This window comes from Pteropus vampyrus, unplaced genomic scaffold (assembly GCF_000151845.1).
Source record: "Pteropus vampyrus isolate Shadow unplaced genomic scaffold, Pvam_2.0 Scaffold143, whole genome shotgun sequence".
Classification (NCBI taxonomy): Eukaryota; Metazoa; Chordata; class Mammalia; order Chiroptera; family Pteropodidae; genus Pteropus; species Pteropus vampyrus.
The window spans coordinates 3148655-3163208 of NW_011888924.1; the positions used below are offsets into that span (position 1 = coordinate 3148655).

At 53.2% G+C, this 14554-nt stretch overlaps 2 protein-coding genes across 3 annotated transcripts; one reads left to right on the forward strand and one right to left on the reverse strand.

The window, feature by feature from the left end:
• The first annotated feature begins 375 nt into the window (after nucleotides 1–375).
• On the forward strand, nucleotides 376–10317 carry SMARCD2 (SWI/SNF related, matrix associated, actin dependent regulator of chromatin, subfamily d, member 2). The gene is made up of 13 exons (XM_011368531.2): nucleotides 376–912; nucleotides 5447–5631; nucleotides 5826–5868; nucleotides 6017–6139; nucleotides 6931–7086; nucleotides 7603–7698; nucleotides 7841–7942; nucleotides 8078–8239; nucleotides 8393–8490; nucleotides 8628–8763; nucleotides 8947–9069; nucleotides 9200–9301; nucleotides 9378–10317. Exons 1-13 carry the CDS (start codon nucleotides 697–699, stop codon nucleotides 9429–9431), a joined length of 1596 nt encoding a protein of 531 aa, XP_011366833.1. The 5' UTR covers nucleotides 376–696; the 3' UTR covers nucleotides 9432–10317.
• A 34-nt stretch (nucleotides 10318–10351) lies between these two features.
• Nucleotides 10352–14547, reverse strand: PSMC5 (proteasome 26S subunit, ATPase 5). Of its 2 annotated transcripts, none has more exons than XM_011368532.2 (12): nucleotides 14404–14547; nucleotides 13783–13854; nucleotides 12765–12834; nucleotides 12351–12448; nucleotides 12127–12183; nucleotides 11820–12050; nucleotides 11441–11567; nucleotides 11149–11339; nucleotides 10953–11051; nucleotides 10761–10871; nucleotides 10582–10668; nucleotides 10352–10478 (listed from the first exon to the last, which is right to left on the reverse strand). In XM_011368532.2, exons 1-12 carry the CDS (start codon nucleotides 14425–14427, stop codon nucleotides 10425–10427), a joined length of 1221 nt encoding a protein of 406 aa, XP_011366834.1. In that variant the 5' UTR covers nucleotides 14428–14547; the 3' UTR covers nucleotides 10352–10424. The 2 variants fall into 2 exon arrangements, with proteins under 2 accessions (XP_011366834.1, XP_011366835.1); XM_011368533.2 differs by lacking the exon at nucleotides 14404–14547 and adding an exon at nucleotides 14097–14189.
• Nucleotides 14548–14554: the final 7 nt, after the last annotated feature.

Genomic DNA, 14554 nt, shown 5'->3' on the forward strand with positions numbered 1-14554 from the left:
TGGTGGGTTCTGATCTAAGCTGTCTTTAATGCTGAAAATGGAAAGAGGAGACTTAACAAAACTATTTCAAGGAGCGTGGCTAGGGACCTCGACGAGTCGACTACACCTGGGAGAGCTCAGCAAATCTCTAGTTTTCACTGCTGAAACCCTAGGTGACCTTCGACCTCTGACCCCGCGCCTAGCTCGGCGTTTCCTTGAGCAGCTTCCGCCCCCGCCCTTCCCGCGATGGGCCGGCCCAAGGGACATGGGAGGGGCTCTGGGGCTGGCAGTTAGGGGCGGTGCCTGTTAGGGGCGGGCCTCGCGAGGGGCGGGATTTGAGGAGGCATCTTGGCATTGGGCAGCTGTGCAGAAGCGGGGCCCAGGACTGGGCGGGGCTGGGCGGAGCAGGGAGTTAGTTGCCGCCTCTGGGTTAACTGGACTCAGGCGGCCAAACCTCCGGAGGCCGGGGGCGGCAGGAAGGCCCGTAGTAGATCCCGGATCCAGGATTTCCCGGGCAGGACCGGAATCAGGATCGGCTCTGCCCCAAACTTGGTCCGTGAGGAACTCGCGAACTTGGATTAGGAAATCCCGGAACCCGGATCAACAAACCCCCAGAACCCGGAATTTAGATCGGAAAGTCCCGGAGCGCGGAGCGCGGAGCGGACTCTGTGCGGAGCCCGGAGTCCGGATTACGGTACCCTCGGACGGGACGGAGCGATGTCCGGCCGTGGCGCGGGCGGGTTCCCGCTGCCCCCGCTGAGCCCCGGCGGCGGCGCGGTGGCCGCGGCTTTGGGAGCGCCGCCTCCGCCAGCGGGCCCGGGCATGCTGCCCGGACCGGCGCTCCGGGGTCCCGGACCGGCTGGAGGCGTGGGGGGCCCCGGGGCCGCAGCCTTCCGCCCCATGGGCCCCGCGGGCCCTGCGGCACAGTACCAGGTGAGGAGGACGGATGGGCGGTTTCGCCGCGAGCATGCGGGCGGCAGGGGCAGAGGGGTTCCTGGGGCCGCCTCCTAGACTGAGGGCACAGGGGCCCTGCGTGTGGAGCGCTGGAGACAATGTGGAGGATAAGGCCAGGGACCCTCGAAATCGGCGAGTTGGTGGTGGAAGACTTGGAGAAGAGGTTAAGAGCAACTCGGGTGGAGGGTTTGAAACAGTTGGGAGCGTTTCGGGGGCTTCTGAGAACCTGAGAGATGGAGGAGTTGTGGGCGGGTCGGTTGAGAGCTCTAGTGCAGATTATAGAGTAGGGGGTCCTGGGAAATAATCAGAAAGTTTTGGAAAAGAGCCCTCACTAAGAAACCAGGGTTACCCCGCATTGGCCTTGGTCTCATTCCAAGTCTGCTCTGTTTTTTCTAGTTGAGAACTGGCAGAGTTCAAGCGTGTCTGAGATGGCTCCCAGCTGCTAATGAGGAGGAAGAAGGGCCTGGCTTCCCACGGGCATGGGAGGCCTAGGATAGGGCAAGGGGATTCCAGCCTGTGCAGTGGAGAGTCTCCTTCTGGGTCAGGCCCAGGAGTCCTTGCATGGGATGACTCTGGGTTAGTCCAGAGACAGTGGTGGCCAGGCCTGAAGAAGGAGGACAGCCTAGCCCATTCTGGGCAGACTCTCTTCTTGGCTCTTTGCCTGGTGTCACAGTGTCCAGGAGTTGATTAGTCTGGAGGAGCAGAGAGACTCCACTGAGTCCTGCTGCTATGGGGCTGGAGGAGCCTGTGAAAGTTGCTTCAAAGGGTTCTGTCCTGACCTCTTCGGGGTTTGGCTTCGAAGAAAGCTTCTCAGGTTGCAGCTTCAAAGGCCGTTGAGAGGCAGAGACTTGGTCCCTGTGTGAGGAACTCAGCCTGACTGCTGGAGGAGCTCATCAGTCTCCCAGTCCATTGTTTCTGGTTGTCCCAGACTCTTGGGAATTTTGCCCATCCTTTTTTCCTGCCTCTTCTTCACTTTTATTTAGCCTTTAGGTTCTAACAATGCCAATTCATGGGCCTAGCATTTGACACTGGCTTCCAGCAAGTTGGAAGGAAGAAAGCTGGAGCTTCCTATGTTCTCTCATGTCTCCAGGTAGAGGTCCCAGAAATCCATCCCCATAGAGTAGGGCAGCGGTCCCCAACCTTTTTGGCATCAGGGACTGGTGCTCCTGTGAGAATCTAATGCCGGATGATGTGAGGTGGAGCTGAGGTGGTGATGCTAGCGCTGGGGAGCTTCGCTTGCTTGCCTGCCGCTTACATTCCGGTTCCTAATAGGCCATGGACTGGTACTCATTCACAGCCTGGAGTGGAGTATACATGTTCCCCCGCCAGGAGCTCTGGGCCTTCACTTTCCAAAGAGATGCCCAACTGGGGACAGTGACTATTCCTTTACTACTCATTCTCCCTCCTCTCTCTAAAAAACAAAGGGTCAGGGTATTGGCAGAGACAGACTGGGGTCATCTTTCTCATCTTGCTCTCCCCCTTGGGGATTCATGAGCCCAAGGTGTCAGGGAAGGATGCCTGCATCAGTCATTCCAACCCAGGGGCCAGCTAGCCGAGACCTGGTCTGGCAACCTCCTGTGGACCTTTGGCCTCCGAAGGATCTAAGGAATGGATAGGAGCCTCTCTATTTTTTCCTCAGCTTGCAACTCATTGGAAAAGTGCTGTGGGGAAAGCCCCGGAGAAGGTGGATTCCACAACAACTTGTAGGGAGTGGCCTTGGGCCAATGGCAAGGCCGAGCAGGCCGGCTGGGCAGCCGTGAGCTACTGGGGGTGGAAACAAGGATGAGGAACATGGAGAAGGCACTGAGCCTCTGTTTTCCTGGGCTTCCCATCTCACCAGCTTCTCATGGCCTTCTCCTCCTTTTCCAAGGAGAGGCAGAAAGGTAGATTGGGAGAGGGAGGACCCAGTTCTCTTTGCCTGAGTTTGGGGAGGATCCTGCTCGGCCTCTTTCCAAGTCTAGTTGTGACTTGAGGAGAAGGGACTTGAGAGCCGAGGAGCAGAGGGTTTCCTCTCTGTTAGGGTGCGTGAGATGAGCTGGAAGAGCAAGGATTTCAGGGCATGTCAGGGCCCAGGTTGGGCAAATAGGGGAGCCTATTGAGAGAAGGGAAGTGATGAGCCACCTCCCTCCACACAGTGGTTCTGGCTGTGGATCACAGGCAAGCTCACAGATGAGGAGCTTAAAGAAAACAAGAAAAAGCAAAACAACACAAAACAAAACACAGATCGCTGGGTTCACTTCAGAGAGTTCAAAATATTTTCTACATATGGAGGGATTTGTTCTCCTTCCAGGCCCTTAGGCCCAGCCACCAGTAGCACCAGGGCCACAGGCTTTGAGGCGGGACAGAGTGTGTTCTCTGGAGGTGGCAGCTTCAGGCCCAGTCTCCTGCGGAGGTAGGGGGTAAAGCTTAGGATGTGGGCTGGTGCTAGGCTAAAGGGAGAGGAGGTCACTGCATACTTTTGGGGTTCAGGGCACTGGACCCTGCTGCAGGTGGGAAGTTAAGGAGCCTGAGAGTTCTGAGCTGTGTTCTTTTTTCTTTTTTTAACCCTTGGGTTGTTTTTTGAAAGAAGGAGAGCCACTGGTGTTTCAAAGCCCAGGTGTGGAGTTTGGCAAGGCCAAGCTGGGACTTAATGAACTGTAAGCAGTCTTCCCTGGGCCCCTTCCCCCTCTTTGATGAAGCCTGGGGCCCCGGGTGCGCACTGGGAGCTCTGCGCCTGGGAAGTCTGGAACAGATGTCTGGGAGGGGCCTGTTCCAGGCCTGCTTGTGCCGCCTTGTCTTGGGACTTCCTGTTACCAGAGCACCTGCCTAGGAGAGGAGGTGGCCTGGTGGTTCTGTGAACTCCCTCGTGAGTAGCTTCGTGGGGACCGCAGAGCCCTTGCTCACACCCTGCAGGCTTCACTGCTTCAGTTGTTCCTCCTCTTTGGATCAGGCTCTGGGTGGAAAAAGCTCAAGTCTAGGATATCTGGAGACTGGGCTCACAGCTGTGGCCACACTGACTTTTTTTCTGTACTCTCTGGCCGTGGCTCATTAAGCCCGAGAAACAGTCTGTCTCTTGCCTTTCAACATCTCAGATAAATCTCTCCCTGATGAAGAGCCTTGTGGCAGGACTCTTGAGGCCCCAGAGCCCCTCACGTTTAACTCTCCATTCTCCCAAATACTTCCTTCCCATCCTACTTTTCCTTTCCTCTTCTCTACATCTCTGGGTCATGTTTCTCCATCTTTGCATCTGGTCAAGAATTTAACCCTTTGTGGCGAGAACATGGGTTTCATACCAGATGAAAAGGTGGGAGAAGAATCTTATCCCTATGATGCTGGGGCAGGGGGCCTTTGATTTGGTGCGAGTCCCCAACCAACCCAGCTTGGTTGGCTGTTTGTGCTGGTTGCATAATCTGGGCCCTGGGGCCAGCCCTGTGAAGTTGCCAGGGACAGTGTGTGCAAGGCAGAGCTGCCAAACAGGCCTTGCAGACAGCAGCCATGTGGAAGGGGGGTGGGGGTGCGGAGGTTGCTCCCAGATGGGCTCTACGGAAATGTTGGGGAGCTGGAACTCTTTGGAAAATACTTCTGCAGGCTTTTAAAGAAGCCATTTCTGTCACCCAGATTTCTCTGCTGACCCTATGACTCTGATCCTTGCATCCCAGGATAATCTTATCTCCGTGCTCCAGCTGGGATTATGAGGGCTGAGTTGAGCCAGGTGGTGCGTGGACCACGGGCAGAGTCCAGTGGCCAGCTGCTCTCTCTCCCACAAGTCACCCAGGAGCCACAGCTTCCCATTTGGGATCTTCTAGCATAAGGCTTAGTGGCTGGGCAGCAGGGAGATGAGAGAAGGGTCCAGTTCTGGGCTGTAAGTAGGGGCCATATGGGGACCAGATGGTCTCTGTACTCTGACTGCGGCCACCCCCACCAATAGGAACATGCACTAAGCCATATTATTGCAGCTTGCTCACCTGTGGTGCCGTTGCCTGATGGGCTTGCCAGACCATTGCACTGCTTTTCTCCCCTCAGTCACACTACCAGGCTGTCAATAGAGGATGGGTGTTGGGGCTCTGCCTGGTCAGCCTGCTCATATCACACCACAGCCCACTGCCCCCGGGCCTCCTGTGCTGTGCTTCTCCCTCAAGTCGCAAGGAGAAGGATGGGAGTGCTTGGTAGGACCATCTGAGGACCTCAGGAGTATCTTGAAGCTGGCTGGTCCCAGGGAGCAGGGAGTAGCCTGCTGGGGATGACAGGTGGCATTGGGCCCTGAAAAACTCTCCCAGGCCCTTCTCTCTGCAGGCAGGATTCTCCTCCCACACCCTGGGCTATGCAGGCCTCATTCGCTGGCACCGCTGCCATGGCAGTTGAAGGGGGTGGGGCAGGTGTGGTTTACACTTCTGCTGTCAGGCGCCTGCTCCCCTTTGTTCCTGGCACTCTCGCTGGTTGGACCTGGCTGAGGAGAGAGATGGAGGGAGTGGGCTATGGGCCCCATAGGGCACTGCCGCTGACCTATGCACCCCCGTTGGCTCACTTCCCCCAGCGGCCTGGCATGTCACCAGGGAGCCGGATGCCCATGGCTGGCTTGCAGGTGGGACCCCCTACGGCTCCCCCATTTGGCGCGGCTGCTCCACTTCGACCTGGCATGCCACCCACCATGATGGACCCATTCCGAAAACGCCTGCTTGTGCCCCAGGCCCAGCCCCCGATGCCCACCCAGCGCCGGGGGTAAGACTGTTCGTTTTCTCCTGTCCTACCTCGCACGGCCCTAGTGGTAACAAAGGGTTTCTTTTTGTCCTAAGAACTGCGATGACTGAGGAAGACTCCAGACTCTCTTGGGGGTGGGTCCTGGGACTGGAGGGATGGATGGGGGCAGGTCCTTTGGACCATTGACCTCTTAAGTGGGCTTCTGTCTTCCCCAGGTTAAAGAGGAGGAAGATGGCAGATAAGGTTCTACCTCAGCGAGTGAGTATGTTGGGAGGGGGTCTAGGAGGCCCAGCCAGTGGCTGGTTGGCTGTGGGTGGAATCAGTCTCCCCCAACCCTGCCATGGAGGAGGAAGGAGCCAGAGCTGCAGCTCAAACAAGCTGATGAATTCCTTTTCCCTTCGTCCAGATTAGGGAGCTTGTCCCAGAGTCTCAGGCGTACATGGATCTCTTGGCTTTTGAGCGGAAGCTGGACCAGACCATTGCTCGCAAGCGGATGGAGATCCAGGAAGCCATCAAAAAGCCTCTGACGGTGTGTGCAGCCCTCATCATTTCCAGACCTTCCAAGCTTCTCTGCCTCTCCCTGGCCTGGTTTTCCAGTGGACCAGCAAATGTCTGCGATGGGCTAAGCAGGCTTTTTCATGCTGCAGGATGCAGCCCATTTGTGGAGCAAAAACTCAGTTTAATGTGGAGGGGCTAGCATGTTTTCAACAAAATATAAAATAGAAATTATAGTAATTCTTCACAGTAAAGCACCTACCATAGTAGTAAAGGTATTATTTCATGACATTTTTGTTTCAGATATTTATATAGATGTGTGTGGATCCTGGGTCATGATTTAAAATGTAGATCATGTCGATTGTGGTCAGAAGTCCGAAAGGCAAGACTAGAGGATGGACGAGGGTAGTTCCTATCTCCTTCCCCATCCTTAGAGGAGCTTTTTATTTTTATTTTTTAAAAATAATAATCTAGAACAGTCCCCTGCATGGTGAAGGCTTACCAGAAGATGAGAATATTTTGGGCCCATGATGGGTGTTTGAGTTTCATTTAAAATATGAGCCAGAGGCTTCTGATTTACCTGCCAGCACTCTGTATGTCCCTCTGTCACACCACTGATCCCACTGTGTTGGAACTGTCGGTGGCACATCTCTCTCCCCTGATAAAATTGTGAGGTCTTTGCAGGCCAGGCCAGATTTCCTACTCCCGATTCCTAGTGCCTGTAGTCACCACTCGATATTGATGCTGAGTTAAAATGGGAAGATCGGATAGCGTTGTTTTCCAACATGTTGGTCCACCTCTAGTTCGTTGTCTTTCTCTCTTTAGCAAAAACGAAAGTTGCGGATCTATATTTCCAATACATTCAGCCCCAGCAAGGCAGAAGGTGACACTGCAGGAACCACAGGGACCCCTGCTGGAACCTCAGCGGGGGACAAGGTGGCTTCCTGGGAACTCCGAGTGGAGGGAAAACTGCTGGATGATGTGAGTTGGGGAAGGAGGTGGCTGGAGGGGAGGTGGCCTGTGTCGGTTTAAGACGGGGGCCAGACACTTGGGCATTTCTAGAGAGGTCCTGCCTGAGGGAGAGGGCAGTGCTTGTCATGGTTTGCACAGCTCTTAAGCCATTTAGAGGTTGGAGATTTGTGTGATTACTACAACAGTTTTCCTGCAGATGGCAGTAAAGTGTCTTCCCAAATTTTGAAGTTTTAGATTTTTTATTTTTGTTGTTCAAATTTCCCTTTTACAGTAAAACTGTTGAGGTGATGCCATGCCCCGCCACCTCAGTACAGTATCTTGAAGAAGGTACTCCTTTCTGATTCACAGCCCTTTATGGTCTAGCAGTGGGGCTGCCTCCAGTCTCCCTTTCCCTACTTCTTTCGGGGCCCAAGAACCCTCAGCACCCTGAACCTCAGGGCTGAAACAGTATTCTTTTTCGGGGGCTTAGCATAACTTAGGTTTGAGAGTTCAGCAGCACTCCCATCTCACCCTTTCCATCCCCAGCCTAGCAAACAGAAGAGGAAGTTCTCTTCATTCTTTAAGAGCCTCGTCATTGAGCTGGACAAGGAACTGTACGGGCCTGACAACCACCTGGTGGAGGTGAGAGTGAACCTGGGGCATGGGAGCACAGGCTGACATGTAGGCTGGACAGAGGAATGGCCTTGGTCGCCTTGAAGAGCCAGGTGTGTATGTTTATGCCCACCCCATTGGTGATGAGCTTGGCTTCCCTCCTCCCTGCCAGTGGCACCGGATGCCCACCACCCAGGAGACAGATGGCTTCCAGGTGAAACGGCCTGGAGACCTCAACGTCAAGTGCACCCTCCTGCTTATGCTGGATCATCAGGTGACAAACGCCCTGGGGCCATAGCTGGGGTCACAGGGACTCATCTAGGGGATGGGAGCAGGTTCCTATTATAAACCCTTCCTGTCCTATTCTTTGATTTTTTTCACAAGAACCCCTCCTCTTGTCAATCTTTAGCCTCCCCAGTACAAGTTGGACCCTCGACTAGCAAGGCTGCTGGGAGTGCACACACAGACGAGGGCCGCCATCATGCAGGCCCTGTGGCTTTACATCAAACACAATCAGCTGCAGGACGGGCATGAGCGCGAGTACATCAACTGCAACCGTTACTTCCGCCAGGTTAGCTGGGATGCCACCCTCCTCTAGTCTTGCAGCCCACCTTGCCTGCTGTTCCAGAGCCCACTGGGCTAGTTCTTAGCTACATTCTTCACACTGACCCTGGGATGATCCACTTCCTCCTGTGCCCTCAAAGGCATCTTTGGTACTCTCCAGATCTTCAGTTGTGGCCGACTCCGTTTCTCTGAGATTCCCATGAAGCTGGCCGGGTTGCTGCAGCATCCAGACCCCATTGTCATCAACCATGTCATTAGGTAAATGGGAAGAGGGGGATGGGAATGCTCTTCTAAGCAATTTGCCTTTGGCTTGAGCCAAAGAAAAGCAGCAGGTTTGGCCCAGGTGGGTGGAATGCATACATCTGTGTGCTCACCCTTCTGTGTGTTGCCTATAGTGTGGATCCTAACGACCAGAAGAAGACAGCCTGTTATGACATTGATGTGGAGGTGGACGACCCACTCAAGGCCCAGATGAGCAACTTTCTGGCTTCTACCACCAATCAGCAAGAGATTGCCTCCCTTGATGTCAAGGTGGGCCCTTCTGTCTCCCCAACCTCCTCTGGGGCCCAAGATGGGGGTGGGAAAGCTCTGTCAGGCATTCCCATACATGTAGCACCTTGGGATGGGATTTCTGTACAAGTCCTTTGGAGTTAGGACTAGAAAAATACCCCCCAGGGGTAGGGGCCAGTCTGACACATGTACCCCTTTCCCCAGATCCATGAGACCATTGAGTCCATCAACCAGCTGAAGACCCAGAGGGATTTCATGCTTAGCTTTAGCACTGACCCCCAGGACTTCATCCAGGAATGGCTCCGTTCCCAGCGCCGAGACCTCAAGGTGTGGTCCTCTCTTCTGGGGTTGATCCCATGTTAAGCTCTGGATGGTTTTGCCATCACTATTCGGCTCCAAGGGCAGGTTGGCTCAGGGGTGTGAATTATGCTCCAGCTTTCCTCATGGCCCTTTGCAGATCATCACTGATGTGATTGGGAATCCTGAAGAGGAGAGACGAGCTGCTTTCTACCACCAGCCCTGGGCCCAAGAAGCGGTGGGGAGGCACATCTTTGCCAAGGTGAGGTTCTGCCCTGTTTGCTCTCCTGTGCTGGTGAGCAGCAGAGGCCTGAGCTGCTGGTCTCCCCTTTCTCTAGGTGCAGCAGCGAAGGCAGGAACTGGAACAGGTGCTTGGAATACGCCTGACCTAACTGCTCAGGAATTCCTTCCTTTCTTCCTAGCTCTGGAGCTGTCTCCTCCTCAGACTGGGAGGGACCGTGATCTGGGGCTGCAGACAAGTAGGATATGGATGGGGTGGAGGGTGTCTCCTGTCACCCTCTGCTTCCCCAGCTTTAGTTTCTTAAAGGTAGCGATAGGATTTCTTGTTGCTTGGTTCCGTAAGCCTTATTGTTTCCTTTCCGTGTTGGCTTTAATTGGGTTCACAACAGATGCCTCCTCTGCCCCCTGCAGGCAGGCCCGAGTAGGACTGCTGGAGGCTGAGTGCTTCAACATTGTAATAGAACCTTTTCAGAACCAAAGGCCCCTGGCTTTGCTTGTTTACAGATTCCCTTTTGGGGCAAGTGTCAGAGCTGGCTCTGGGGAGCTGGGCAAGGAAGAGGGGCACAGCTCACACTTCCTAGCCTTTCTAAACCAAAGTTCTTTGCCATTCCTACCAGCCCAGCCTTGCTGCTGGTTTTTTCCTTTCCTTTGGGTATTTGCACTATTTGGGGAGCAGGTTTTTCTATGCGGGAGCCACTTTTTTGTACAGGGGTAAGTTGGGGTTTTTCAGGGAGCCCTATTTGGTGCTTCCTTCCTTATTTTCTTTCCTCAATCTATGCAAGCGGCTCTGGCCGCCATCATCTCCTGGGACGTCAGAGGGCTGCCACCCAACTCTTGGGCCCAGGGCGGTAAAGCCTCCTAGAGGAAAGGCACACTCGAGTTCCCTGGCATGACCTGAGGTTCGTGGAAGGCAGCGGGAGATGGAGAGAACTCTTGTGTCCCTTTGCAGCTTGGGAAGGAGGGTGGCCCTAGGGCTTGGCAAGTGCCACTTCTGGCATGTTTGGAAATTTACAAATAAATTCTTCTTTATTGGTGGTACCCAGACCTGGTCATTGAACAGTGCAGCCACTCATTAACAGACTGAAGTCCCAAAGGGCTTCTCCTGCAGAGCTTTATTTGAGGGATCCACATAAGAGAAATCCACCTTACTTCCACAGCTTCTTGATGGACATGTTTTTCTCACTATCCTTCTGCATGACCTGGAGAAAGAGAACATTAAGTTATAAACTGGGTGAATGGAGGCCCTATCCCCTCTGTTCCAGAGCCACCATCAACAAAGGCAGAAAAGAGGGAGGCCTGTACCTTGGCTACTGCCATCTCAAAGTCCTCCTGGGTGACATGGACTCTCCGTTCCCGCAAGGCATACATGCCAGCTTCAGTGCATACACCCTGAGCAGGGAAAGGAAGACAAAGCCTATTGGTGTGCCCTTGAATCCAGAGCTTCCTGCCTCTGCCTCCATTCCCTTGGGCACTCTACTTACCTTCACTTCAGCCCCTGATGCTCCTGGCATGAGCTCAGCAATTTTTCTCAGGTTGATCCCCCGGGTCAGGTTCATTTTTCGAGAATGGATCTTCAAAATGTCCAGCCGAGCCTAGCAACGGAGGAGGAAAAACCTGAGCCCCAACACCTACCCCCACAGCCACAGCCACTCCCAGCACTGCCCATCACAAACCTCCTCATTAGGGGGTGGGAATTCAATTTTCCTGTCGATGCGCCCTGGGCGAAGCAAAGCTGAGTCTAGGATATCAATCCTATTAGTAGCCATGATAACCTGAGTGGAGAAAGGGCATGGTATCAGCTAAGCTCCTTCCTCAGGCCACATTTCACCTGGGGCCTACCCTTGGCTCATCCTACAGGCACCACCTTACCTTGATATTCTTGGTGGCCTCAAAGCCATCCAGCTGGTTGAGCAACTCCAGCATTGTGCGCTGCACTTCACTATCTCCTCCAGAACCCCCCTCCAGCCGTGAGGAACCAATGGAGTCGATTTCATCCATGAAGATGATAGATGGAGCATGTTCTCGTGCCATGACAAACAGCTCTCTCACCATTCTTGCCCCTGTGTTGAGGCCAAGCTGGCATTAAGGAGCTGAGGAACTCTCTACCCTCACCTCCACCCCCTCACTGCCACTTGCTTTTCATGTTTATAGCAGCAGTTACCTTCCCCGATGAATTTCTGTACCAGTTCAGAGCCAGAGACACGAATAAAGGTACAGTCTGTATGATGAGCCACAGCCCGGGCCAACAATGTCTTCCCAGTGCCTGGGGGTCCATACAGCAGCACTCCCTAGAGAACAACATCAGGACTCGGCAGAAAGCCAGCCCCACATTTCATTCAATGAACATTTACTGAGTGCTCGCTCTGACATACCCCATGCTTAGACACTCAGGGATACAAAAAATGAACATTAAGGTCCCTTCTGGAGCTTACATCCCACCCACCACAGTGCCTCTTCAGAGGGAGGGTCCGTACTCAGTCGCCCGGGGCAGGAAGCATACAGGAACAGCAGGGCCCTCCCACAGAAGCCCTGCTTCTCACCTTGGGCTGTGCAATGCCCAGCGCTTCAAAGAGCTCAGGATGCTTAACGGGTAGCTCGATGACTTCTTTGATCTCCTTGATCTGCTTGTCCAGTCCACCAATCATCTCATAAGTTGAATCTGGCACCTTCTCCACCATCATCAGCGACACCAGTGGGTCTACCTTATTGGGCAGGATCTTGTGCAGAGTGTAGCTATCATTTCTCAGAGCCACCCGGCAATTGGGTGTCACCTGGGTGATGGGAGAGTTTCAGGAATGTGGTGTAGTGAGCTGACCCCAACCTCCCACCTCAACCTGCTACACTCACATCGTTGATGTCAATGTTCTTGTCCACATCTACGACAAACTTGCCCTCAGGATGTACCTAAAGAAACAAGTGCTCATGACCTTCCCCGATAGCCACCAAATCACCAACCTCACCCAGGAAGATCCAAGAGTCCTTGAATAAGACGACGGAACAGTGTTCTTGCCAAGACTACACAGAAAGGTCTATGAACGCAGTAGGTGGTCCCTGGGTCATGCCGCCTTTACCTTAACCAACACTTTCTTCTTATCCATGGCCCGGACCACTTCCCCCACATAGGAGCCCTGTTCCTGCAGCAGCTGTAGCTCCTCCCGCAGTAGGCGAACTAGAATGGAAAACAGACAGAGCGGTCACCCAGCTTCTTTGGTGTCTCTCCCCTACATCTCAACTGAATATGCATGAACGAAGCAGCACTGTGAAATTGTGAAGGGAAGGCCACAAAAAGAAAGTCAAAAGTCATGTTTTCAAGAAGGTTGCGATGGGGTTGGGTGAGATGCACATGCGAACTATTTAATAATGCAGAGTATCACCGTGGACTGAGAGGAAAAAGCACCAATGTGAAAACTCAATTCAGGGAGATTTGAACAGTCAGACCTCTGACTGACTGCCTCTATGCAGCCTTCCCATTTTTCTCCCCTCACCTTTTGCATTAAGCTCATTCCTCTGTGCCTGCAGCCTCCGGAGATTCTGGCTCTTATCATTCACAATCAGCTATGGAGAACAAGAAACAAAGGGCAGGAAACAGGAGGTTAAAATCCTGGCCAAGACCTTCAGAGGCTGGTATGAGCTGAGTGAGATGAGCACAGGGCATCCACATGTCGTTTTAGATTCTCCAATATGATTTTAAAGACCCTGGCCTGTCCTCTGGAGCCTAGAGCATCCATCAAAAAATGCCACTTGTCTAACATTAGTCCAGGAATAACAAACCTCAATGGAGAAAAGTTGCAGCTGTCTTACATAGTTAATTTCTTACAGGGCGGCATATCAACATGTTGCAGTAAGAAGATAACTAACTTTTGAGTCAGAAGCCTAATTTCTAGTCCCCTTGTTGCCAGTTAACAGCCAGGTAAAGCTAAGGAAAGGTCTAGTTGTGCTACCAAACTGCAAGTGGGCACAGCATCACCTACTTTGCTCTTTTCAGGACTGTTGTGAGGAACAAATAAAATCACACATAGGTGCATTTCAAAAATGGTAAACCAAATATAATACCTACAAATATACCTAGAGATAAGATATTTCCCCTGTGGCTTTCCTCCATGCAATATGTGTTAGCTATTTTCCTTATGTCTATGGTCCCTGCCCCCGTCTTTAGGTTAGAGACCTGGGTCACCCAATTTCATTCAGTCTCATGGAATCGGCATTTGTCAGATTCTTCAATTCTGTCTTCCCTTACATTCTCACTCTGTTCCAAACCCTCTCTGATAAATCTCATCTCCTGACCCTGTATTGTTCCTTTTATTGGAAACTCTCTCAATCAGGCTTCTTGCAAAAGGAATGGCCTTTGGCTACGGGTACCTTTTCTGTTTGACTCTTGAATATGTATAACAAACTATTCTTCCACTGCGCCCCCAGTGGAATTATATGGATTTGTAGAAATCTGCTCCATCAACCCTTCATCCCCCTTCTAGCTCCCTCTGGACTTCTGGAGTCCGTCCTCACCTGGAGTTCTTCAATCTTGGATAGATAATATTGGCGGAGTCCACTGCCTGCCTTCCCCTCTTCCAGCTCCATCTGAAGACACAGTGTAATTATTAAACAGGCTATAACCATTCAAGGGATAAAGCCACTACCAGCTTGGACCTTCCGGTTTTAAGACTGGGGTTCTACTCATTCCATTTCTTCAGAACCCTCCACTTCTACCAGGACTAAACTAAAAGCAGAATGTGGATGCCGACTACCTCTGAAGACTTTCAGGAGGATCAAGAGACGATACACGCGGGAGCGCTTTGTACCGAGTCTGGTGCTATACCTACCGAAAGTGTCATTACCACAGGCGGAGCCACTAAGGACGAGTGCCCTGTCTCCTGCGACTCGCAGACAGGCGCGTTCCCACTCCCATCACTCCGCTTCCACTGTGTCCTCTCCTGGCCCTGCCCTGACCTGTCGGGGCGGCGCTGACACAGCAGATCCGGTCCCAGGCAGGGCCCAACCTAGATTAGTTCACCCACCTCCAACACACCTAACCCACCCGACCCTCTTGGTCAGGCCAGCGGCCCACCTCAGATCATGCCTGCTCCGCATCCAGCCCCAGTCCCCGCCCGGCCGCTGACGCCGCCGTACCTGCTCTGGTCCGTCAAGCGCCATTTTCCCTGCGCCGCGGGCTCCCGAGCCGGCTTGGCACGCAGGCTCAGAAAGCAGAGGCGTGGAGCCCGAAGACCGGGGTAGAGAAGAGTTCCGGGTCAATGGGCGGGGTATGCGGAGAGACGATAAC

Coding starts and splice junctions, on each gene's coding strand:
- SMARCD2 (XM_011368531.2), top strand. CDS start 697: ATGTCCGGCCGTGGCGCGGGCGGGTTCCCGCTGCCCCCGCTGAGCCCC. Junction 7,087..7,602: donor AGGGAAAACTGCTGGATGAT/GTGAGTTGGGGA, acceptor TTCCATCCCCAG/CCTAGCAAACAGAAGAGGAA. Junction 9,302..9,377: donor GGAGGCACATCTTTGCCAAG/GTGAGGTTCTGC, acceptor CCCTTTCTCTAG/GTGCAGCAGCGAAGGCAGGA.
- PSMC5 (XM_011368532.2), bottom strand. CDS start 14,427: ATGGCGCTTGACGGACCAGAGCAG. Junction 11,568..11,819: donor TGGGCATTGCACAGCCCAAG/GTGAGAAGCAGG, acceptor GTTGTTCTCTAG/GGAGTGCTGCTGTATGGACC. Junction 11,340..11,440: donor ACAGAAATTCATCGGGGAAG/GTAACTGCTGCT, acceptor GCCTCAACACAG/GGGCAAGAATGGTGAGAGAG.